Source organism: Semicossyphus pulcher, unplaced genomic scaffold, assembly GCF_022749685.1.
Source record: "Semicossyphus pulcher isolate SPU_LCO1_2020_fin unplaced genomic scaffold, fSemPul1.0.p SCAF_15, whole genome shotgun sequence".
NCBI classification, from domain to species: Eukaryota; Metazoa; Chordata; class Actinopteri; order Labriformes; family Labridae; genus Semicossyphus; species Semicossyphus pulcher.
Genome location: NW_027211659.1, coordinates 13,693,280 through 13,719,612, shown reverse-complemented (window position 1 = coordinate 13,719,612; position 26,333 = coordinate 13,693,280). Strand labels below are relative to the sequence as shown.

The 26,333-nt window shown below is 40.7% G+C and overlaps 1 protein-coding gene across 2 annotated transcripts; it reads right to left on the bottom strand.

The window, feature by feature from the left end:
• Window positions 1-107: 107 nt before the first annotated feature.
• Window positions 108-26,213, bottom strand: cobll1b (cordon-bleu WH2 repeat protein-like 1b). Of its 2 annotated transcripts, XM_069663116.1 has the most exons (14): window positions 25,912-26,213; window positions 25,615-25,695; window positions 9,171-9,359; window positions 7,795-7,999; window positions 7,488-7,713; window positions 7,307-7,348; window positions 7,129-7,223; window positions 6,727-6,963; window positions 6,503-6,632; window positions 4,066-4,279; window positions 3,886-3,974; window positions 2,436-3,799; window positions 753-902; window positions 108-628 (listed from the first exon to the last, which is right to left on the bottom strand). In XM_069663116.1, exons 1-13 carry the CDS (start codon window positions 25,950-25,952, stop codon window positions 789-791), a joined length of 3,027 nt encoding a protein of 1,008 aa, XP_069519217.1. In that variant the 5' UTR covers window positions 25,953-26,213; the 3' UTR covers window positions 108-628; window positions 753-788. The 2 variants fall into 2 exon arrangements, with proteins under 2 accessions (XP_069519217.1, XP_069519218.1); XM_069663117.1 differs by lacking the exons at window positions 25,615-25,695; window positions 25,912-26,213 and adding an exon at window positions 16,086-16,240.
• Window positions 26,214-26,333: the final 120 nt, after the last annotated feature.

Here is a 26,333-nt window from a genome sequence, read left to right as displayed (position 1 = left end):
CTGTTGTGGAGCCTGAAACAGGCTTCAACAAGACCCCAGTTCAGCAGTTCATGCAGGGAAAATAAAGTCTGCATCATTTATGAACAAACGACTTTAATAAAGACAACTGAAATGATAAAAGTTTTATTGTAACAACTTGAACAGGTGTGTGCACCATCAGTGTATTTCTGCATAAGGCCTCATCAAAACTCTAATACTTAAATATAGATTCAATGTACAATCTAAAGAGCATTTAAGTACCATTGGTCAGACCTGCTCTGCCTACACATCCAGTAATATTTAGATTATACATTTTCTGAATAAACCCCCAATAAAATTACCACTGTGGAAATCTGTCTAATAATTTATAGTATTGTTCTTATTTAACATTCTTGTTCACTCACAACAGTAATGCATTAAATGCAAGATAGTCATCACACAAAATAAAGGTAAGGCATTCAAATACGCAAGTCAGCCATATTACTTAATGACATATGAGAGAATAAACCAAAATACAGTAATTATTAATTATCAAAATATTCATTTTATGTACACTGTTACCAAAAGAGGTATAATCAAGACAATTTCTGCATCTGTGCCATGGGGTGAAGAGTTCTGGGGAACTCCAAGTAGGCAGGATAAGCTCCTCCTGCAAGGAAAAAATACAATGAATCCAGACACGTGCTGTGGATACATTTATCTGATACCACATTGCAAAGGATATACATTTTCTTACAGTAGATGATATATGAAAAGAATATAAATTTTCTTACAGTAGATGATATATTCTCAGAAGAATTAAGGCACTGCTATGGGCTGCTCTCTCCTTCCACTGGAACAACTCCACTAAAAGATGGTGGCTGACTGTCCACTCCCTGCAGAGAAGAGTCTTTGTCACCATCCAGCTCTTTATTTTCACTGTCCTGTAATCAAAGAAAGAGAGATGTATGCAATCACTGAAGACTTACTGTGCCTGCAACATAAAGAGGCACCAAGATAACAAGACTTCCGTAAGCGCATAGAAACTAACTATTTTAAGCTACAGGCAAAAAAAACATCATCGTCCAAAACATCAAACAGCCCCAAAGTCAGTGATGTCCCCATTATTAGGAGACTCCGCTTATTATCACATGAATAAATGTGACTTCTCACTGTATCATGACTCAACGGTTCATTTGTTTGCATCATGTGGTTGTGAATTTCCTGGCGTGTACACATTATGAAATCATTTTTGTCAAGCCATGCAGCTTTAGATTTTAAAATGCTGTGTTAAGTATTTAAAGCTCCTGTGAGGAGTTTTGCACTGGTGATGAAACAGAATGAAATTAACTCTGATTACTCTCTATGACCTACAAAAGCAAACCAGACCATCAGTGACAAGATTGATTATTTCTATATACTTATTTGTAATGCCTGAAACTGCTGGTGGGGGGTAGGTGTGATTAACTGCATGCTGCCTTTGTTTACATTTTCCAGGGCAAACATTTTAAGTGAGTGATACATATGACTGTTAAAGAAAGCAGGATGACATTTGTTGTTAAAAACCAACATGTACAGAACAAAATCGGCAAAGAGATACGGCTTTGTCCACAGGGGGGCGCCAAATCAACACAAACCAAAAGTTTTGCACAGGAGCTTTAAATAAAAGAAAAGTGTGTTTCTAAGATATTATTAAGCCTTGAAAGGAGTACAAAAACTATCAATTTAATTTAATAATAATATTATTTCATCAATGTATAAAATCTGAATTTCCTAACATTGATCTGCAGGCATGCACAAGAGTTAAAATCCTTTTATTTGACTTTTACATCTTTAGTTGTATTTTAATGTAGAAAGCCCACAATACTTACTGTACACTGCAATAATCTATACATTATTACAGAAAATATAATTCTTTTTTCACACATTACTTTGGATCATAATGTAGCGTACAGTCTTCTTAACGTCCCAAAATTGTTTGTAAGTTAAACATTGTCCGTGGATATTTCCTCTTTGTCTCAGCTGCTACCCCTAACCCTCCTTCATTGTATTTTAAATAGTCTATAGTCCCCTGCTATTGCCCAATAAAAGGGCCTGGTTAAAGTCAATGAAAACAGGAACTGTTAGAAATTATTCTGCTACTTGTAGGATTTAATAGAAATGTTTTTATACTGGCTCTCAGAACAAAAAGAAACAGCGCAGCAGTGGCAAAAGTGATTTTAGTTTCACGTAGACTAAAGCAGCAGTGGGAGAAGTCACACTCTTTTCCACTTTTGAATAGAAAACCAAAAAAAGTGCTTTGATCAGCAGAGCAAAGTGCTCTCCCACTCAAGCATTAATACATCAGCGAGTGAGCTGAAGTATAAAAAGTGAACAGTGATGGTGATCTCCTCTGCAGAAAATAGTCCTTTGCTGCTTTCATCTTTATTGAGATATTAAAATGTATTGTAATGTAAAAGCTTGCTTGGTGAACTCACCTTGAGTTTAGAGAAGCCTTCTGACTCTATGACAGATGAGGGGCTTGTAATCGGAGGGAATGTGGGTGAAACAGGCGAGCTCGGCGATTTGGGCCCTCCGAATAAAGAGTGGCTTCTTTTCACGGCGGAGGACACTGCCTGGGCGAAGCGGGACGGGGTTGCGGAGGAATAAGGCCGAGGGGCTGCAAAGCTCCTGAATTTTTCCAAGCTTAGCCCTGAGCTTGGCTCTTTACACGGCAAACTACTCTGCCTTGTGATTCGTGTCATGACTAGAGTCTTGTCGTCCCCTTTAGGGCTCAGAGGAACATTAGCGGCCCCTGTCGTCTCCTCTTGACTCTGCACAGGAGGTGGGGAAGGAGGGGGTGGTAACTTTGCTCTCTCTGGACTGGCACTGAGGCTCTTTCCTGCCGCTGAAGTTACGTAATACCCAGGTATTTTTTTGTGCTGTGCCAAGCGGAAAGATCCGGGCTTGGGTTTAGTTGCGGGTGGAATTTTAATCTCCTTGACCTCTGTGGGTGAACCTGCTTGGGAAGCCAAAACGCCCGGTGATGAGATCTTCCCATCTGCTTTCGGTAAACTTGTCTCTGATGTAGAATGAATGGATTCAGCTATACCTCCATTAACAGTGTCTTGTGTAGTAGTAGTGCTAGTCAGTACATCTTCCCTGGGAACAGCTTCCTTTACGGCCTCCGTCTGTCCCTTCAAAGCTGCCTTATCCTCCAGCTGAAGAGAACCAATATCAGGTCCCTCTTCTGGAGCAGCAGCCGGCACCTCCAGTGTCAGTTCAACTTCAAAATATCTAAGTTTCTCCAGAGATTTCTGAGGCACGATAGTGTATGTCGTCATCCCAACCTTGGGGATGTAGTCCCTCGTCAGCTCGTTGGAAGGCTTGGGCTTTGGCTCAGAGTTTGTCGCATAAACAGACGGTGATTGTATTGTGGCGGGGGCACTTGGCGGTGAATCCTGGCACGGTGGGGGCTCTGAGGTGTGGGATAAGGCAGGTGTGAGGTCCATTTCCTCCGTTAAAGTGGCCATATCTTTTTTCCCTGATGCTTCAGAGTCAGCTGAGGGAGAAAGTTGGTCTGTGGGATGTTGTGGAGGAACAGGTAGCGGTGTGAAATCTGTTTGCACTTGAACATCCTCTCCAGTGGGGCGTGATGTGCCTGTGGCCGACGGACTCTCTAACCTGTCTGTCTGCTCCCCGAGGGTTTCAGTGTTTGCCTGAGCAGAGTCCTGTGCTTCTGCATCATGTGTCACAGGTGGAGGGAGGCTGCTGGGTACAGAACTGGATTTAACACTTTCAGGTGTAGACTCTTCACAGACGGGCTGCTGGCTTATGTTTTCAACGTGACATGGAGCAGTATCTGTAGAGAAAAGATTCTTGTGAGGAAGATGTCTTAAGATTCTTGAAACAATAAACAACACCACTAAAACTAAAGTGCAAACCCACTTGTGTTTGCCAGATCAGACGTGTCTGTGCCACAAGTTGTCCTCTCTTCACTCAGAGTTGCAGAATCATTCACCGTGCTCTGCAGCTGACTGTAAAAAATAAAGCAAACAGAGAGTTAAAGTATTGAAAATACAAATAAAAATACATTTTTGAGGTTTGAGAAGGTTCGAGAGTTCGTACTTGCCATCTGAGGACAGATCACGAGTCTGATCTTCCCCAACGGGCGTCACGCTCAGTATCTCAGTAACTGGGGACGGGGAGTGCAATGAAACATCAGTGGACATGTTGAGGCTGCTGTCCTCTCCCTGGGTTTCACTAGCAGTTGCAGACTTTACAGAGGCAGTGGACTCTTCTTGCTCCATGATCTCCTCCAGTGTGTTAGCAGCTGCACCCCCTGAAAATCATAAAGAGGTCATGTGAAATCATGCTGTCAGTGTTTTTCTCTGTACTTAAAGGTACAAATCAACCTTTTCTTACAAAAAGAATGCATTCCTCATAATCTCTTACATCTCAGTCTCCCTTGTCTAAGTTCTTAATTTAGCACTTGAAGGAAATGCACCGAGGAGCAGAGAGCAGAAGGAATTTCAAGGCCACTTAAACCAAACTGCAGCTTCGCACTGTTCTCAGCCTCTGGGCTGTTGAGGAAACAATGGAGGAAGTGATCCCTCTCTGTGAACTAAGTGGTTGAAAAATTAGGAGCAATGGGAGAACGGAAATGGTGGTGTTTACATGTAGACAGCAGTAGTAAAACGTCTATGATGACACTTGGCGTTAAGAAGGTCTGGGAAAGGATGCTAGTGAAGGGACCGTGGGTAAAGAAGGAGTTGTGAGGTTTTATGGTGAAACAAGAGAGTCAAATATGTAATGAAAGCAACAAGAACATTTTTATAATGTCAAATAAAAAAAATGTTTGCCAAGGTTTGCCTGATGAAGGTGTAATACCGAAACGTTTTAAATAAATATTGTTTCTGCAAGTTAGACACTGTGCGGGAGTTTTTTTTGTCTGACCTGTTTCTCTCCTACGCACCTGTTTGGAAACAGATGAGTGAAGCATTTTTCAACACAATGTCTAATAAAAGATGATCATCACGAACATCTTATTCCACACACAGTATCCTTATCACACCATGTGATTTCAGTACTACAGCTATCCATCCATCCATTATCTATACTGCGTATCCTATTCAGGGTCATAGGGGGGCTGGAGCCTATCACAGCTGTCATTGGGCCAGAGGCTGGTCACATCCTGGACTGATCGCCAGAAAATCACAGGGCTGACACACAGATACAGACAGCCTGTCACGCTCACACTCACACCTACGGGCAATTTTAGAGTCACCAATGAACCTAATGAGCATGTCTTTGGACTGCGAGAGGAAGTACCCAGAGGGAACCGCACTACTACTACCATGCCAAATTAGGTCCAAGAAAATAGGGTCAGTTGGCCACCAGAGGCCCAACAGTATGATTTTTATCACAATGCTTTAGTTATGAAATTATATAAATGCAATGCTAAATATTTTGGGATTGTCTGATTTTTTGTACTGACAAATATCTTTTGCGATATATTGCAATTTATTACTTTTTTCAACTACAACTTTTTTCAACTACAGTTTACTACAAACTTCTTAATGCTCTTTACAAACTGGTTTTCTTTTTCTTGCACTGGCCCTTTAAGAAAAAAAAAGTACAACCCACTTTAAGTCTTTATGTCTGTCCAATTTCAATCACCTGATTAATATAAGCCAACAAATGCCTGTACTTGTGTAACAGGACTCACTTATTTTTGGAAAAATATTCTTAGTTTTTGCTTTAGATTGTTTTGTACAGGACGGGTGGAGCTTCCCTCACAGGACAACACAGCTAGGGTCACATGTGTCTACACACAATCACAGGAAAACCTAACAAGGCAAGTTTATTGTACTTAACAAGAGAATGCAAAACCTACAACAAATTGAAAAGTAGCAAAAATAGCTTCTCACAAACTGTATGTTTTTCTTCAATGCATTTGTGGTTCAGATTTTTTAAGTATTTCAAAAGTATCAAGAAAGAGGTGATTTCTAACTAGAAATAAAATGCATTTAAAAAGAGGCAAGAAAACACTCAAACATAGGCCTGAGGTAAATTAAGAGATGTAGATAAAAAAGGTAGAGGTAGAGAGTAACTACAGGCCTAAAGAACAGGCAGACATAGATCAAGTGCTAGAGCACTAAATGAATGAAAAAGGCCTTAAACTGTACATGCAAGCAGGCATAGTGTAAACTACATTCACAAATTAGGCAGAATCTGCTAAGTCAAATATTAAACTTAGATAGATTAATTATTTTTCATGGTCTGACTGTAATAGTTCCCATGATCATGTCTCCCATAAGAACTGAAGTCAGTGTTAACGCAGCCACTTCACAACAATGACCACTAGGGGGCACAAGAGTCAAATAAATAAAGACTGTAGACATGTAGAAAAGTTTTAGAGGACCTGTCTGTTAGTTTGAGGCCAAAGTGCACATGACCAAACGTCACACAAACAAGTATTTGTCTTTTAAACAGCAGTGAAAAAAAAGACCTATCAGCCTCATTCATTGATAATGAAGAACCAATAATATAAACAAAAACAAACCTGGTGAGTTTTCATCTAGAGGAACTATTTCTTGAAGAACAGCGCTGGGAGATGTCGGAGGTGGAGGAGCCTTTCGTTTGGTTCTCTTCAGTGAAGACTCCGCTGAGGACCCACGACTTAAACCCGACATCTATTGCGCATAACATTTAATTCAGTTATATAATCAATGCACCTTAACCATCATGTCGTATTTCTGTCAGAGCTAAGCCGAAATGTCCACTCACCTGGTCACAGTCCAGTTGTGTGATAGGTTCCGAGTAGAGTCTCCGTCGAGCGCTGACATCAGAGGGGCAGCTCTGAGACACCAGGATTGGGGGCTGGGGTGCTCGTCTCTTCTTTGGCAAATCAGTGTGTAGCGTTGGGGACCCGACCATCGACGAATTGGAGCTCGGTAAGGCCATACTGAGAGGTCGAGGCTTGCTCACGAGTACGGGAGAAGCCGGGGCGCTGACTGTCGTCGCCTTTAAAGAGCAAACATCCAATCAGAACATGATAACAGGCCTGCTCCCAAATCAACACAGTGCACGTCAACCAATGGCAAACCAAAGTAAACAAACCTCCCTCTGAACATTTAAAGTTACCTTCCCGTGCAGCTGTATCTCTGCATGATCAGAACATTAAAATACCTGGTAGGATTTTTTCTTGCTTCTTCTGAACAAGCTGAACAGGCCTTTGTTCTCTTCCTCTTTCTGATTTTTATCTTTTCCTGGTGTGACTGTTCCTGGAAAAAAAAGCCACACCACTTAAGGTCAGAAATATGACAGCTCTGTTAATACCAATCATTCAGTTTGCAAACGAACGTACCAAATCGAATCGGAGAGGCCGGAGACACAGGGGAAGCAGGTCCTGCAGAGATTTCATGCACAAAACAATGACAACAATAACACACAAGTTAACTAATGTGATCCAGTAAAAACTTAGTTGTTAGATGCTAAAATCTCAAGCAATGCATTCATGTTAGATTTTTTAATACATCAGTATTTACCTTTTGTGTCTCTTGCATAAACCTCCCTTATTGCATAATCATTGAGCGAGTGAGACATGTCCAAAGGGCCCAGTGACTGGACATCTCTCAGCAGAACTGTACTCTCTATGTCAAATTCACATTTCTCACAGATGGCCGGCAAGTGATCAGACAAGGGGACTCTGGGATTGACTCGCAGTATGGTTTTCTGGGTCTTTTTGTAGTTTATCACCATCCGAACAGTCGCCTGGAGGATACAAAATGTGCCATATTAATAACACGTGTTTACTTAAAATGAAAAGCAAATAGTGTGATGTGTTTAATGTACCTCAGGCATCTGAGGAAGTGTCTTCTTATTCTTATCCTCCCCTTTAGGTTTCAGTAGGATCTTCTCTGCATCCAAAGTTCCTATGAGAGCGTTGGGCTTGAGTTTGGTATTCTTCCTGTTGGAGGTGACCAGTTCTAAGGTGTGGCTCGATGGGTTCAGGTGATACTTTGCGCAAAGCGTCACTAATAGATCCATTAGAGGTTTGCTGAAAGACACAGAGGACAAAATAAGACTACTAGGTACAGTATGTCTTTCCTAGTTTCCTTTAGTTCAATGTTACCACTTTAAATGTCAACACTAACAGTCCAACACCTAAATATATAGCACTCATGATTAACCGGCACTTCTGCCAATAAAAAATTATTGAATCAATTATCAAAGTGCAGTAGTTACTCTTAATATATGATGTTAGGCTAACTGACTAAAGGCTGCTCTTATTTTGAAAAAAACTGCGTAGTCTTTGATGATTTAAATGTAAAGGAGCTGCATGAAACATGTTAAAACCAGTCCCTTATAGTAGCAACAGTAGCCACACGAAGCATTTCCTGTCACTGATAATACAGTTTCAACATAACACCTTACACTTAACACAGTAAAGTGTTAGCTCTGTTGTGCAGGTACTTAGAACAGGTTTTAGAGGGAGAAAAGAAGGTGAAGAATTCAGTGCTTATTTCTTTCATAATGGATTTGTCTGAGAAATGTCTCAAGAGGCCAAGGTGCAAGCGACACGGAGGAGAGCATGTTAGTAAACTGTGTGCATTGTGAGAAAGATCATGATATCTTAAGTAAAGTCTGAAAGTCTGAGATTTGGAGGTGAGCACACTGGTGTCCTATTAGACAAACACTCAGCTGCTCCAACTATCTGACTCAATCTTAATGGAACTGAACTTGATCTGATGACTCAATCGGACATCTGTTTGATTGTACTGTTTAAGTCGAAGACTGTATATTAGATGTGGATGTAGGCACGGGTAAGTCACCCATTACCGTTAAGAATCAAGTATCAAGTTTAGAGACTTGCATTAGCTGTGTTGACACCTAGCAGGCAGCATGCAGCACCCATCTGTCACTCAAAGTGGCCAAGCCCAAAAGTATGTATAACTTATGACTTCCTGCTGTAAAGTTTAGTACTTTAACATGGGTGTCTATGGGAGTTGACTCGCTTTAGGAGTCAGCCTCAAGTGGACAAGCGAGGTACTGCAGTTTTTGGCACTTTCGCAATTTACTAAAACTAAGAATGAACTGTTCGGTACCAAACAATTCACAATGTTGCTCTCGCTCAAATTGCAAATCAGACCTTCCTTTATCTGCAACTATATAAATCTAAACTTCCCGCACCAGGATTGATTGATTTAGATACAGTGGTCTTATTTTACCTTCCATGGACTGTGGTCATCTTTTCTACGCCTCCAGGCAGAACCACAACCAGAGAGAGCTCTTTATCTATAAGGTTCTCCTTCTGCTCCATGGTTAGATGAGGGTTTCCTGGGTACCACTGAGAGAAGCCTGGGGAATCCAACTTCTTTAGTCCTGGCGGAGATGGTGCTTTGCTTTTGGTCGACACCCTGTAGTTGGAAAAGAACATGTAAGTTATTGAGCTCTTGTAAAAACTGCCAGGCAAATAAATGCTTTTGAAATGGCTGGGGATGGTTTCCAACTAACAAGCATGAGTGTGCATTTTGAAGAAAACTCTATTAAAATTGAGTCATCTCAGAGAATAATCTGATTGAAAATCAAAGTGCAGCAGACAGCATGAAAGGAATCCTTTCTTCCTCAGGTTTTAGAGAGCAGTGAGGCTTTTACATGAAAGAGCTCAAGACCACTTTGCAAACAAGTCACAAGACAACCAAGTGAACAGATTTACTCATTGAGGCTGAAGAAACTGCTGGATAGACATGTGAGAAAGACTGATAATAAGACACGACATAGAGACCACAGTTTCTTAAGCTGTAGGCGCTTTGTTTAATGGCATACTTTTTATGGTGTATAATATGGTCTTCCTAGTGAGGAGACAACACCCCATGCGTTAGTCTAACAAAGACAAACACATTTCAGATTTCAAGTGCGTCTTTGGGTGTTTATTTAAGCCCAGCATTCCTCCAAAATGTGTCAATACAGTGTGGGAGAGACATAAGCAGACATGTGAGAGGTATGCCACACACCCAAAATAAAAGATGACGCGGAGGTAAAGAATACAAACCTGCCATCTGCAAACCAAACAATGAGTCGGATCTGAACAGGATGGTCATTATAATGTTAGAACAAGTTGCAACACATTTTGTGTTTCTGTTCTTTTAAAATGAAAAGCTGCACGTGATGACAACAAACCGAAGTAAACACGACATCACATCAAGTCACCAAAGGTCTCACTACTGTTGTGCAATGTCATCAAGCTGTTCAGCTTGCAGATGAATCAATAGCTTCAGAGACGTTCAAGTGCCACATCATTCAGTCAGCGTGCAGATAAACCAGGCTTCTGCAGACACAGCGTCTTGAATTATAGCCTGTAAAGTCTCACGTGGGGGCACTGCTTATTCAAACAGAGGAATCCCAGCAATGCAAGGTCACTGGCTCCACTGAGGCACGTCTAGCAAGGGATTATTAGTCTTGGTACAGGGGGAGGCTGTCCTTAAACACTACGAAATACATGAAAACACACACACACACACACACACACACACACATAATTATGAAACAGTCGCACATACACCAAGACACAACTCTCAAGGCAATAATTTTGATTCAGAGGTAACAAATTCTTTAGATATGCTAATCATGTAGTCAATGTACAGTATTTACTATTTCTTTATGTAATACATTCTATATAGTAATAATGTCATCAGCACTACCCCATAAGCCATTATTGCTTCAGGCATGTTTCCTGAAGTAGTATATTCAAATTAAGATGAACTTTTCCCCTTTATTTTCCCTATATTTTCTTGTCAACTACTAGCTAGAATACGATACTGAATCTTCCCAATCAACTTTTTAGAGAAAAATCTATTACTAAATGATAGTTTTGCTATAGCATGTTTGAAAGGGAAATCTCACAAATATCTTAGAGTTTTAAAGTAATGCGTTTTAAGCTAGCCAGCTGCACACACAGACTCAGGTATAGCTAATATTTTAGCAGGCTATTGCTTAAGTAGCCAACGCTAGCTTAAACTCATTTTATATTCTATTCTGATATTCTCTATTTGTTTGCCTGTTTCTGCTTGTTACTAAATTTCTCGAGTAATGTCTGATGATGTGCTGTTTAAATCAAAGACTGTATATTATGTGGATTTAGCCTCCGTGAAGTCACCCACTATCGTTTAGAATCAAGTCTCAAGTAGTGACTCTAATTAGTTGTGTTGACATTTAGCAAACAGTTAGCAGCACCCACCTGTCACTCAAAGTGGCCAAGCTCAAAAGTATACATAACTTAAAGACTTATTTTAAATTCAACTGGAAGGTTATTCAAAAAGTATTGAGTTTTAAGCTAGTCAGCTGCACCCACAGACTCAGGTATAGCTAATAGTTTAGCAGGCTATTGCTAAAGTAGCTAATGCTAGCTTAAGCTCATTCAGTATTCTGATACTCAGTATTTGTTTGCCAGTTTTTACTTGTTATTCAATTTCTCTAGTAAGACACACTACTTCTCCTACTTAAGAACTTAAAATGGTCACAATGAGGTGACACAGTGATGGCCTCTTGACATGACCAGCGCTGTATTCTGATAACTGACAACAGGCTACATTACATAGTTTCTCCTGAAAATTGAGCATGTTTTTTTAGACAGAGCCTCTGTGATATCGCTAATGTCACAGTGATTTCTATATGCATTATTGTATATCATTAAAATTGATACACGTGTTTGAGCCACATGTAGGCCTACTGTTTAGACTGCCAGACTACGTAGTCGGCCTACAGTAGAGAATACACTATTATTTGAATTACAAGAGGATCTGAGGTAGCAGCAGAAAAACAAACAGAAAGCAGTGAGACTAAACAGTTTATTTGATCATCTTCAAACATATAAAGTGTAAACTGTTGATTTTTTTATATTCTGGTCTGGTGTGTGTGACAATAGCAAGCTTGAAGCCTTCTTGAAAACATACACTAGAAGGAACAAATGCCAAGTGAAGCAAGAAATAGTCCAACTGCAGACCTCCCCCAGAGGACCCCTGGATTGGGGTTTTGCCAGCAATTTCTAAATCCAATACATAATCCATCAGTTTATGTACAAAGCCCTGCCTAAATTCTGAGTAACTACTAGCTAGTTTAAAACTAATGATTTACTAAATCAGATCGATGCAACAGTAAAACTTAGAACACATTACTGTGAACAAATTGTCATTGTCACTGTCAACATTTTTTCAAAGGCAATTAACTACCTCTATGGCATTGTAGCAACATGAGCTGAATTAAATTAAAATTTAAAATATAATAGTTTTAGGAAGCCAAACTACAGCCTAAACTTAATTAATATCTTAAATAAATATAGGTATTATTATGCTTTATGTATATGGGCAAACATGGATATTAGAAATCTAAGTGACATAACATAAACATGGTTTTTTGAGATTCCATCTAAAATTATTAGAATAATGTTCTTTAATTTGAGTATTTTGAGTATTTTTGTGAAATTAAATTTTAAATTTCCCTGTTGTATATGATTATTTAACAGCATTTTGATATGTGAAATGTCATTTACACTATTTTGATGCATCTGTTACAGAGTCTAAAGGAGTTAAACATTAGGACGCTAACGATAGCCTTGTGAGTTGTTGTAACAACTTCCACACCTAGCAGTTACTGGGCATAAAGATTTATCAAATTTAAGAACTAATTGTGTGCTGCAACTGATTATAATTTGGTGACATGTAAATATAACACCTTAATTATAAGTATGCAGAGGCCACAAGTAGTGACGTCTGCACTTGGGTGTCTTACAGGATGACAGGTGAAAATAATAACTAGCTAGCACTGCTAGGATGCTAACGTTGAAAAGAAAGCATTCTTCACCTAAATTTGTCTACATCACAATTAAAGGGTAGCCTACCACCTCTACAAGTGGACCTACTACAAACAAACAACATAAGTTCTATATATATTTGACATGTAACACAGACTGTCTCATGCTAAGAATATCGTAACATAATTACTTATGCTGTGTCATGGTGTGGTGAATCAGAACTCATCAAGTGAGAGAAAATAAGGTGTCTATATATAGGCCTTTATAAATAGCAGCTCCGCCTTGTCCATTGTTGTGTATAACAGGACATGATAGTGTATAATAGCACTATAATTTGAACAGGATAACACAAAACACCAAGGATTAACACCGACTTATGAAGCAGAAGTCTATTAAGATTTCTAACTACTTTTAGCTTATTGTTTTGGTGACAGGCCACAAATTTACTGTGAGGTTCAGTCCTGCCAAACTGATCGAGCTGATTTCCAACAGCAGCTGTCAAAACCACAACTAACAATACTCTGGACACACTTTAGTTACAAGTGAATACAGGACTTATAGAAGGCAACTGCACGGACATGATAGCCACAACAAAGTCATGAGGCCAGGTTGACACATCCAGGTTCAGAGCTGTGTCTGTCTGCCTGTTTTTGAGTTCATGTCTCCTAGTGGATGAAATTCAATTAATGGAATATGTTTTTTATTTCATTCAATTTGACTGATCTGGATTCAACACAACAGCAAATATGATCAAATGTTGTCTTTAGCAGCCTGCTTTCATTTCTTTATAGACTGTAGATCTCTAGTTGGAGAAAATAACAGCTAAAATGTGCAACAAGGGAATTACCTCTGTCCCCTTTGGTAGGATTACAGGATAGCAATAGTAACTCTGACAATTCTGTTGACAATTTGAGGCAAGTAATACTTATTTATCATTTTGTTATAATCCAATAATACAGATTCCTTAAATAATCAAAATGTCTGTAAACCATCACTTACTATTTGGGTCTAAGCTAGACACATCAATCAATTTTCCTTGTGTATGAGCTGTAGATAACGTTATGCTGTGACACAACGTGGTGCAAATCTGCATATTGTTGTTACACTCTCAATCTAAATGCCTCTGAGCAAGACCATCAACTGAGTCCACTAAAAAAATGTAGCTGTTGATGTTCATTGTCCCGACAGGGGGAAAAAATTGATACTTCCACACAAGAAAGTTCCACTTCATAAAGGGAATTGCATAAAGTTACATTACAAAATAAAAGTAGTTCCCATTTGGAGCCAAACGTTTAGTTTTAGCCGAACCAGCTCAACTTTACGTTATTAAATTTTATCCAGCTTCATAATACAGATTTACGGGATGTAACATTACCACTGCAGTTGTAAAACTGTCACACCGAGGGACCAGCAGCACTGCCCTTGAATATTTGTCTTGAGAATAACAGTCATGTGTTAAAAAGAAACCCTATTCCACTAACACTTTACAAGAGCAGAGAAGTAAGGAAGGGCGTGTTAGAAGAATAATAATATAAACCATCAAATATGACCAATCCCCTGAATCATCTGCACACATGTGGGCAGACAGACACAAACATTCGCTCTGTGGTCTCTACTGGGTACAAAGTCCGACATTTGGCTCCGGCTGTTTAATCAACAATGAGATTATAATCAGTCTAAACTTTTTACAAATGCTCTTAAACTGGGCCTTGTAAGCTGATTCATTTAACTGATACAGCTCTTATGTAATTTTCACTGGATAAAAGACATATCATGGGATGTTTGACAGGGATTCCCCTGACAGAAACAATAATAGAAAAAAATACAAAAAAGCCACGTGTCACGTTCAAGGTCGGCTCGGTGTATACAGCTGTGTCATCAGTGATTTTATCAAGACACCTCGACAGACAGGCGGACACACGGGCGGGTTTGTTTTTTTCAGCCTGTGTTTTCTCACCGGCCGGCCGAGGACGTTGTGCTGAATGAGAGGAGACGTGTTGAAGCTTGACTGTGCTGATGCCTCATTCACACGAGTTTCCCTGGGAGGTCTGACACTCGCAAACAAACCACTTCAATAGCAGAGGGCACACTCGACAGACGTGATCACAGGCTGGCAGGAAATAACAGGCCTGCTGTCATTGGGCCGTTTGTTATGTCTCATCAGGGATTAATCTTGTGAACTTGGGGAAGTGCAAACAAATAGAATCAGGGAGAAATATGCGGTGTGACGGATAAAAACTGCATGTGATGATACTGTGCTAAACAGAGTGTTTTGGTTTAGCTGAAGCTGCTGGTTTGTGGTGAGAACGTCTGCTTCACAACTGGAGAAAGTGCTATTTTCTTTTCAGGTTTTTGCTTCGACTGTCACACCCCTAAATAATAAAGGAAAAGAAACACCTGTACAATATCCAGATGCTGCTTCTCATGTAAAAATACCTCAAATATTTTGGCGCTTAAGTTGGAAAGAGACAGAATGACAGACAGGAAGAGAGATAGGGGCGAGGGAGAGTTTGAAGGATGGTTAAATTACATATCTATCCTTTGATATGAGAAATCAAATAATGAAATAAAATATATATACTGTATATAATGGTATAATCTTCAGGAGTCCAGCAGCTGAACAAAGGAATATCCAAATTCCCTACATTCCACGACACTTTGATCCAGCTGGCATCATTTTTTCCAGAAACTTTTCAGTCTGCTTTAAGCTCTATTTTTTCTTACCAATCACTTAAAATCCCTTTAGGCATGAAATGAATGAAGGTGGAAGCAGCCCAAAGAAGAAACCACACCTAACAGATTTGTAGAAACATATTCTTTGCTTGGTTCTGAGAAGGTGAAGGATTAGTGAAAACGCCTCCTGTGGTATTTCTGCAGCTGCTGGGTACAGCAGGATGGCCCTTTGGGGAACGGTGGGTTCAAGATCAAAGATTTTTATCAAAGAGGCCTTTTCACACTTTCAGACAACACCCTAATTATTTAAAGAAACAAGAGCAACAATTCACCGCTCCAATGCTCCAAACACCAGAGCTGTGCTAGCAGTAGTTCATTAGCTACAGTAGCTACACAGTCTGATGTACAGGTTCGAACATGCACACGCTGCTCCAAGTTCAACACACCCTCCACTTCAAGTCATAACACATTGATGGAATAAAACATATTTTACACAAAGGTCCCCTCTAACACTTTTAAAAGGAAGCCCTTAACAGCACTGTTTTGCTTTTAAATATATCACTCAAACCATTTAAAGAATAAGCATCTAGAAATGTGGAAAGCAGGTGTGACAGACCTGCTTTTCCCCTCCCTTTGCCAACACTTCATTCCACTCTCTTACCTCCTCGCCTAAGGTTGTCTCCGCTTAAATTGTTTCCATTCTGCTGTGTATCTCCCATGAGTGGTCACACAGAATAAACAGCACCGGTATCGCTTCAAAAAAGGCCCACCTTAAAGCCACGCCCAAGCTGTGACATCAGAAATGTGTCCCCTCTCCAAAAAATCCTGTCTGCACCCGGGCTGCGTGTCTGAGAGTGAACTCCCCCCTCCTCTCCGGCCTGAGCAGGAAGGTAAGCTGCTTTGCCTCCCTGTGCAGACTTGAACCTGTGGGCGGGGCCAACAGAAACACACTGCAGCATGTGCTCACTTTGCGAGTTTAGGAACTGGAGTATACACGCCAAATTATCACAATGTGTTGTGATTATTATTGCGCCGTCTTTAACATCATGCAGTTGATGATGTGATTAGCGGATTAAAAAAGCAAACTATGGGTTAAAACAGTCTTGGAAGCGTCCCCACCCCCTAATTTAATCAGGTCCTGTGTTTGCTTTTCATTATGAAAACACTTCTTAAAACCACACCTTATTTCAACAGCACTGACTCACTGCGAAATCATGTTAGAAGACTTGTCGCTGGAGCGTAACATTAATGTTAGTCATTCTTGAAAGCAGTATGAAACACATTTAACTTTTCCTAACAGTAAGACTTTCCTCCATTAAAATACTGACATCTCTCACATTTGGACTGTGATGATTTAATCATTTTTTCCAAACTTTCTTCATGTTAAAAACTCCCTCGGTTGAAACATTGAATGCTTGTTCATAATTTAAGACAACATGGCTGAACTTAAAAACATAAATGTGAAAAAGGTCGACTTACATGATTTAATAAGGACAACAATACACACATTCATGAAGGCAGTCGTGTACATTTCAAAATAAAAGCTGTAAAATGAGGCTGTCAGCAGCTTGCACTAAACCGATCCAGCTCGAGCGAGCACTGCCTTTGTTAGGCCTCTGTTGTCGTCATGGTCTTAATCAACACTTGATAATAAATTAAAACTAGAAATCATTCAATATAAAATGGAAAAAAGTAATCGATTAAGGTCATGTAGCCACGACAGACCTCTGTTTAGATCTGTGTTATTTGTAGGTATACATCAATGACTGTATATATAGATGGACGACGTGTCTCCATCTGCTCACATTGTATGAAAGTGATGCCAAAATAGCCCCTGTGATAGGCGCTGCCATCTTGTGATGGTGACGTCATCGGCAGGTGGCGCTGCCATAGCCACTTCCGCTAACCAAAACACACACTTAACTTATCGAAAAACACAGCAAGGATCTCGCTCACCGGCGTGTTTAACAGCAGAACAGCTTCTCTGTGTTGGTCTGAAGCAGACGTTCACAGATATGGAAACTTCAATAACTGTGGTGATTGTTTTAGTTACGTCTCCTCTCGCCGTTCCTCCTCTACTCTGCTAATCTGGAGCAGATCGGCTGCAGGAGCCGTATTTGTCAACAGAGCTGTCAATCATCCTTTTTACAGCATCAAATAACTAATTAAAAATAAACTTGTCAATAAATGAACACTTGGACGTAAATCAGCATGATAAGAACTAACTATAATGACAGAAACCATGTTTGAGAAAAATGTATTTGATGTGTATTTTGATTTTATAGTTTGACTCATGTCCCATCTGTTAACATGGAGGAGGCGGGCTTTATGACCTATACTGCAGCCAGTCAGCAGGGGGCGCTCCAAATGTTTTGGCTTCACTTTTAGGGAGCTGTCATGTCGTCCATCTTTTTAAACATTCATGCTTTCACTGACTGGACTGCTGTCGCTCTGCGTTCTTTCTTTACTCTTATCTCATCATTTAGTTTGCATTAGAATTTGCAACCTAAAGCAGGAAGCTGGATCACAGGCATCTACATTACATCTAATCAGTGGAGTTTTACTGGTTCACCTAAACCCTGTAGACTGCAGTGGGAAAGTCATGTCCTCAGAGTGCTTGATGCAATGTGAAAGTTTTATTAAGCAACTGTGCACCGCCTGGTACGGACACAATAAATTTAACTTTCGGTTGTGAAATCATTGCCAGTGTTTTATCAGCAGCCCTTCACTTTCACTTAAGAATGTGAGGCCCATTCTACAAACACCACTATCCAAAACTATCAGGCGATAAGGTGGTTAAGTAGTGAATGGAGATGTGAGTGTGTAGGAGCAGGCTGCAGGGGTGGAGTTAAGGAGTAACACAGATAGAGGGGGAGAGGAGGGAGGGAGGGAGAGATGTAGGGGGGGTCCCTGAGGAAAGACAAAACACAGAGCCAGAGCCACAGCTGGTAATTTGGTGAGAGGTCACTCACAGTAAACACGAGCGTTTTAAAAGAGGGTCTGGAAAGGCCATTAGTTCATAAGCAGAGCGGGATGGAAAGAGATTAGGGAGAAGGAGAGCGCGGGGACCCTGTGAGAACTTCTCCACTTCCTATGTGTATCGTTTATTATCGCAGGCTAAACAAAAACTTTTTCCCACAGTGCTCTGCATCAAGGGGGCGGAGCCAAAGTCTCAGGGCGTCTTTAACATCATCATGTACATACATATTAAGTGCCCACGCTTGTGACATTAGTCGCTTTCAATGCAGTTTGTTATATCTGTGTGTAATGATCTGCCTTGTTTGCTTCATTGCTCCGTGGCTCCCTACAGTAGAGCTGGGGTTAGCTAGCTGGTCTGCTAGCCTGTTAGGTAATGAGATCTGAGATTAATCACTGTGAGCTCTCAGTTCTGTGAACTGGGGTCTGCTATGGTGCATTAACCCCTACCTTATCTGAAAGCAGCGCTTATATTTATACCCAAAAAGTTGCACTGAAACAGACACAGAGTTCTGCAACAGACAAAATAGGGTATTAAACATAAAGGAAAGAACACTGTGTGTTTTCAGGCACAAATACACGACTTTGAATTTGAATAAGCCGTCAAGAAGGACAATAAGTCTCCTGGTTTTGCAGGCATTCATTCCCAGATATGCACAACAGCCTGAATAGCATGCACAGAAAAGATAAGGTAATAATCTCACTAACCTCTGTCCTTTTTTTAACATTTCTATGGAATAACACGGAGCGACAGAAAGCTCCCCCTTGAGTTATAATTACAACTATCACACTGCGTCCTTTCATCTGAGACAATGCAGCATTGTCTGCAGCGGGGCATCTTTCAAAGACACACCAGCACGCTGTCCCTCTTTTCCCCCCTCCAATCACATGAACTGAGGTTTTCTACAGTGAGTGTGCACACAGTCATTCTGCACTATTCACTCATTTCACATGAGTGTAAACAGAATATTCAGTGTTGCACAACCCCCAAGGCTTATAAAAAAAAGAACACGTTGATTTCATCTAAATGTCACTGAGGTTACACCCTTTTCTCAGATACAATCCCAAGGCGAGAAAAACCCAACTGTCCTGCTCTTTCAGCGCAGAGGAGGAGCGTGTGCACCTTTCCTATAGCTTTCTCCTGGGAAAGAATGAAGCCTGAGCCTATTTACAACTATATTAACTATTGAAAAGTTTTGTATCCTTCCTTTTCTCTACATTTATACACATAAAATCCTCAAACACAGCTGGAATAGAAACAAAGTAACTAGATCTTTAATACAAAGTTGCTCTGCCTGCTTTACTTCTGGCTGCTGTTCAAATTAAACTCGCACAAACACCTGTGTGGATTAATCAGTGTGAACAAATGCACAGTGACAGTGCCATCTAGAGAAACAACTCAAGGTTTGCAATGTTGCATTAAAAACTTTACAGCACTCCTTTATAGTCCTGATGTCCGATTTATGATGTGTCAATGGCAGAGGTGTTAATAATACTGGAATATTCTACTCAAGTAGAAGTACTGTTACTTGACTGAAATTATACTAAAGTAAAAGTAAAATGTTGCTCACTTAAAAAGTACTCAAAGTAAAAGTTACTTTTCCGCCCCGCTGATTTTTATAATGAACAAATTTTGCCAAGGTAACCTCACAAATGCATCCTATGCAAATAAAATAGAATAAAACTTTGTTATTTTCGAACCTGTGCCCTGTGTTTACATGTTTTAGTGTCAAAAAGACGATCCTAAGATCCTTTGTTTAACCAGAAACAGCAATTATATAGCTCTCTTCATAGCCACCAGACTCCATTGACAAATACAGTCATTTTAACCTCGCAGAACACAGGAGGTGTTGATGGTCTACCGCTGCCTCCATCGGTTAGTTTGTTTGTGTTATTGTGACGTGTTTTAAAGGGTTAGTTTGGTTCAGAACTAACGTGCGTTACATGTAACGAGGTAGCGGTAGACCAGCAACTCCTGTGTTCTACAGGGTAAAGTTCTACCCCTTTCCCACCAGATTTAGTGTGTTGACGCAGGTTTTTCGGACCCAGGAAGACCCGCTAATGAATGCTGATTGTCTCTTTTCCCATTGCCAGTGGAGCATACTGCTTTCGGTCTCTTTTCTGCTGCGTCACCGTCTGATGTCACAAACGCGCCGGAAACAGGGTTTGTAAACAATAATAGTACGCATAAAGAACATTATACTCTTTGGTAAGTAGCATGGAGGCCAGTGAAGATGTTACAGTGGTTAGTTCTTTATTGTATCTATTACTCATTCAGTCGGATGGAGACGGGTGGAATTTCATCGCGTCGGAAAGGGGTAGGAGGTTAGTGTGTCGACCCGTCCATCATTGCCGATTGGAGTCAAGGCGATAATTACCCGGGTCTACTGCAGAGTCATTTTTGTCCCAGTCTGAATGCTGATTGTAACCTTTCCCACTAACCAAAAATGCCAGATGTTAGCTGTTTTTTTGACCAGTGGGAAAGCGGCTTTACTGTTTTGTGTAATGGAGTCCGGTGTCTTTGAAGAGAGTGATCTAATGGTTGTTTCTGATTGATCAAAAATCTTCCTTCAGTCCATTCAAGGTTCACTAACGTTAAGTGCCGGGCTTGTAGTTGCAGCCCTGCTCTCCTTCTTCGCTTCGCACTCAGTGAAAATCAACTGGCACCACTGTTTTGTCGCAGTGCATGACACTTCGATGTGATTGGCCTGTTTTTGATGCGATGCATTTGATTGGTGTCTGGTCCAAGTCAGTTTTTTCTTTCTAGCTAGTAATATCCACAGATAAATATTTTACTCAGTAACAGATGGATGTACCTTAAAATACTCAAAAAAGTACAAGAAAAAGCTACTAAATGACAGTGCGTACTTGTAATTCATTACTTCCACCTCTGGTCAATGGTTGTATAATTGTTGTTTACCAGACCTGGAGCAATCTCAGCCCATGCCAGTCGCGACCTCTGAGGCCTTCTCGATAAATATCTCCTGAACAAGACAAACACTGATAATAAAGGTCAAGCAAATCAAAGCAATTTGTTCCTTTGTCACATAAAATGTTTGAATGTTGTCGGAGATAAGTAAAAGTTCCCGTTGAGGGCGCACAAAGGACTCATTCATGTGAGGTCACTCTGAATGTTACGCAGACTGAGAGTGGGAGGCATCAGACTGTGATGCCCTGGAAGAGTGGATAACAGAAACAAAGAGGGTACACGTCCCAGTCCAGACAGGATCTGCTTTGGCTGCTATTCAGAATATTAATTCTCTATTAAAAAACAACATAATTATAATAATATTTTAAAATCCATAAAACAACAATCTGTTTCATTTTGTTCATTATTGTCCTTTGCGAATTATTCCCTGGTATTTACGGTCATTGCGTTGGCCTTGGTGCAGTAACAAAGACGAGCCATTCTTCCCTGTTCCCTGGACGGTAGCCATTTAGTCTGTTTTAGCCCTGTGAGGCAGAAAGCATCCATTAGATTAAACATCCCAGTATTCAAAAGACACACCAGCTCAGTGCCAGGGCGAGCTTCTGGGGCCTTAATGCTGGTTTTCCTCTTGGTTTATTACATCGAGTGGGTGGATGTCTTTGAATGACACCCTTTATGTTGCACAGAAGATGTGAGTGGGCTTTCTGAGGGCAGCATGCTGCAGACCAAATTATATCTTTCCCCTAGTGAAGAAAGCCTTGTTGTCTCTGGGGATGATTGTGAGGAAAGAAAAAGCTGTGTTGTGCGTTAGTGTACTCAGAGGCCCCTGAATGGTTTCTGTTTTGTCTTTGGTGGGAAACAGAAGCCTGAAAGCCTCTGGATATTTGGCTTGAAATAGCAAAAATGCATTTCTGATTTCAAAGTTGAGATTCTTGTTAAGTATGCAAAAAATCATATTGAAACTTAACATTCAAAACTATTAGAACACTTTTCTTTCATTTTGCAGTTTGGGCCCCTTTCCCACTGCTCCGCACACAACAATGGCGCTTGTGCTGATGAGCACAGGGCAGATGTATTCATTTCAACTGGTCACTGAGTGGAGAGTTACAAAATGCTTTGCTTTCCATATCATAGTTAGCAGTTAGCATACACGTGCTATGTTAGCTGAGACGCCCCTATTTGTTTTCAAAGCTATGAATTCAATGCTAAATGATAGCCCTGTAGCATTAGCTACTTGCGTATTATAACAGAGCTAAACTTCCTCAGTTGGCGCCCAACAACCACGGCAGAATAAAGACAATACACGCCCGAAATAAACTCTGGCAACCGAAAGTGGACAAACCGGGTCGATACTAAACACCTACAGCCATTAAAGCCCCCCTCCAGTGAAAATCAAGTGTTTTAACCTTGTAAACATCTCCATGTGGTGTTTTTCATGTGCTACAAGACATATCAGGGACAACATCAGCAGTCATCTCCACGGCTGGGCCTGTCTGCTTTTAAACTGCAGTGTACCAAGGACAGGCTGAACAACACGTTTCAACAGGTTTGAGACGTCACAAACCTAAGGAGCCAATCCTGTTAATGGACGGGGCGACGCTATGCATATCATTATGTGCAACCTATGGCAACCACTTCGGCGATGCGCGAGCCAGCTGTAACTGTCATTGTAATTTTTGCAAACTCACTTCTGACTACTATCGTTAACGTTACTACTACTAATTACTACATTTCAAGCTACCTAAGTTTCAACAAGTTGCCACTAAACGATGGCAGAGACGTGTTTTGTTTTCGCGATGGAGGGGGCGGTTAGAAATTTGCATAGTGGGCGGGGACTATGCAGATTGGGGAATTTCTAATGAGAGAGAAGGAGGAGATGTCTTGGGAGGATTTTTACATGGAAGATCAGCCACAATTTATTATTTCAAGCAGAGCTTTTTATATGTCTTAAAACATGACTGGAGCTGCTCTTTAAAAGTCAGCCGCAGCCGTTAACAATCACTCACAGACAGCACTTACGCTTGGTGTTAAATGGCGAATAGCTTCTGTCTGACTATTGTTATGTTTGTTTTGTTGAGGATACTTACTGTTAAGTACATAAGATTGCTTTTGGTTTCCAGTGGCCTTTAACATACTGTAAAAACTTTTGAACAGGTTATATGACTATATATATATGGCTATATGACCTACAAAAGCGAACCAAACAACCAGCTAAAAGACAGACTATTTCTATATAGACATTTTTAATGCCTGTTACCCTGCTATTGAGTCAAATATGGACAAAGCAATTTCCAGGAAGTAGACCGAAAGACCCTTTACTCTTACATCTCCCCGGCAAAGTGAGATGTGCAATATACACTTAATCTAAGTCTCACAAATGAAGAGAATACTACACATGCATGTACAGGACAGGATCAGCAAAGAGTTAAAAGTTACCCCTTCATCTGCAGGGGTCGCCAAAATACGACACAAAGTGAAAGTTACTCACAGTTGCTTTAAAGTTGGTCACATAGTTGTTGTGAAACGTTAAGTGACTGTCACAATCCACACACACACTCGCTCGCTTTTAGTTTGCTCAGTCACTCTTGCCATATTTTATCATCTGTGGACTCATGTGAGCAGCTGTGCCCTTGGACTGCCTGCGTGTCGGGAAACAGCTGTGGGGATTCACAATACCTTAACTAATTCCACATTCTGCCCTGAGGTGAGCCAGCCATGTGAGCTCATGGTTTAAAGGTGTGTCCAATTAGCCGGGCCAGATCCACGCATGCATGGCACGGCTTTTAAGATTGAATATTTCTCTGAAAGACTTATAATTAAGAAGAAAAGTTACAGCACTAAGTAAAGAAAGCCTCCTTTGACTCCCCTATGTTAAATACTGTACCCTGTGCTAGCTCAACAGCCATCCCAGTGATTCCGGCACTATTTGGATAACAAATGTAGCCTGGCTTTTGGGGGTCAAATTAAATCTTCACATATGACTGCATTTGAAAAAGTGAGCAGCAGCGCTTTATTGTCTCCAAATATAAGAAACCGCAAATAAGACAGACGACATGTGCTTCTCCACACACCCCAGCAGCTTATGGGAGAGTGCGGTTTACTTTTCCAAATAACAGTCGAACCACAGAGAGATTTAGGTGGTGTGCGTCTCTCCGCTGCCAGGGAGTGTGGCTGTGCTCCCACATTACACAATACTTATGAAATATGAATCAAAGTCACACCACCAGACTATATATATGATGTGACTGCATGCTATTTTTGAAAAAGGGGAAATTACAGCATGCAGGGAAGGACTGGAAAACTGCACTGGAAACTATCATACGTTCAAATCTCACCTCTAATTTAAATCTGAGAAACTCAGCAGATCTCCTCTGAATGCCAAAGCGGTGAGTATCGACTCTGGAAACTCACTCCCCCTTACTTTTAATGATTCCAACCACTGGAATACAACCAGCTGACATCATCTCCAAGCCCCTGAACCAAAAAACCTGATGGGAAATTCCATCCTGTCATACACTCGCAGCGCTTTTTTACTGTGATTCTCTTTGACTATTAGACATGACGAATCAGTATTTTATAGAATATCAGTTGCAAGCCGGGTGAACGCATGATTTCCACAAGAAAAACGACCGTCGGGCTCATGACACAGGCAGAGGAGGCCGAATGTTTTTGCCTGCAAAATACTTCCCATGACCTCTGCGTATGGGACAAGGCCATTTCTCAGTGAAACTCTGGAGGGCAGGAAATGAGGAGAGTTCAAAGGTTGAAGCATCTGCAACAACTGCAGGAGATGTGCTGAGTGAAAGGAATGTTATTTTAAAGTTGCAGATGTATTATTTTACAAAGGTGGCATTATACTCAAACCTTAAACAGTTTGCTCTGAAAGCAGCTTGTGCAAGGTGGTAATTGTTGTTACAGCATCACACAGCCACCCAGTCGAATGTAATTTTGGTGGCATCATTAGTGCATAATGACCGAAGCAAACACATTTCCAGGCCCTTTTCTTTTCTATTTTTCGTACCTTATCTGTTGTATGCTCTTATTTTGAAAAACAAGCGTTTGGAAAGTAACCGCGTGTTAGGAAAATAAAAGCATTCAACAGATAAAGAATTTAATTCTTTTTCACAGAAATGTTTGAACCGTGGCGTCAGGTGAAAATAAATAGTATTATTTGATTTACACTAAATAGACTACTTAACACACATATCCCTCTTGTGTATTTTCTGCGTCACTGATAAATAAAACACACATGACAGCTGTTAATCCAAATGACAGTTGTACATACCTCAGACCAGAGCTCCGTGGATGGGGCTGGGATCCGTGACCATCCATGACTAAACTCAAAGGTTTAACAAAATCCCGCCGACTAGTCCAACACAAACAAAAAGCACAGTTCATTGTCAGTGAGAGTTTACATGCTAAATATTGTATAAATTACAGCCTCAGCTGCTGCTTTCAAGTGCTGCACACTGGCAAATACTGAAATATGGGCGAATCCCACATGAGGTCATCAGCTCCTCAGTCCGTTTTTTCGCCGTGTTTTTACTGGAAAAAGGAAAAGTGTATACAAGTCACGTCTTACCATGAATGTGGCTGGTTTTCGACGCAGTTGCCAACTTCCATCAGTCTTTGAAGATGTAAGGTTACTCGAGGAGCGCCACAAAAAGATTCAGTTTGGATAAATGATTCATAATTCCGCCTTTGAAGTTCCGCGTTTTGCGCCTTTTACGCAAACCATTCCAGTGCGTTAAAGTCACTTTCACCTCCTTTTACGCTACGCAGTCACACATTTCTACATCGTTTTTCTCCTTACAGCTTTCTGCCAACTTCTGTCTGTACATCCAAGACGCTGCATCGTAACATTGAGCAGTTAAAGTTAAAGAGGGGCGTCTCTCTGATCCAGTCTACCTTCCCTCCAGGATCCTCGAGAGGCGTTTGGCGTAACGGTCCCGCATCCGAGTTTATATCTCAGGCAAGAAAACGCAAAGTAACACCCCAACACAC

Coding starts and splice junctions, on each gene's coding strand:
- cobll1b (XM_069663116.1), bottom strand. CDS start 25,952: ATGGAAGTTGGCAACTGCGTCGAAAACCAGCCACATTCATG. Junction 7,349..7,487: donor TTATGCAAGAGACACAAAAG/GTAAATACTGAT, acceptor AAATCTCTGCAG/GACCTGCTTCCCCTGTGTCT. Junction 6,633..6,726: donor CACAACTGGACTGTGACCAG/GTGAGTGGACAT, acceptor TATGCGCAATAG/ATGTCGGGTTTAAGTCGTGG.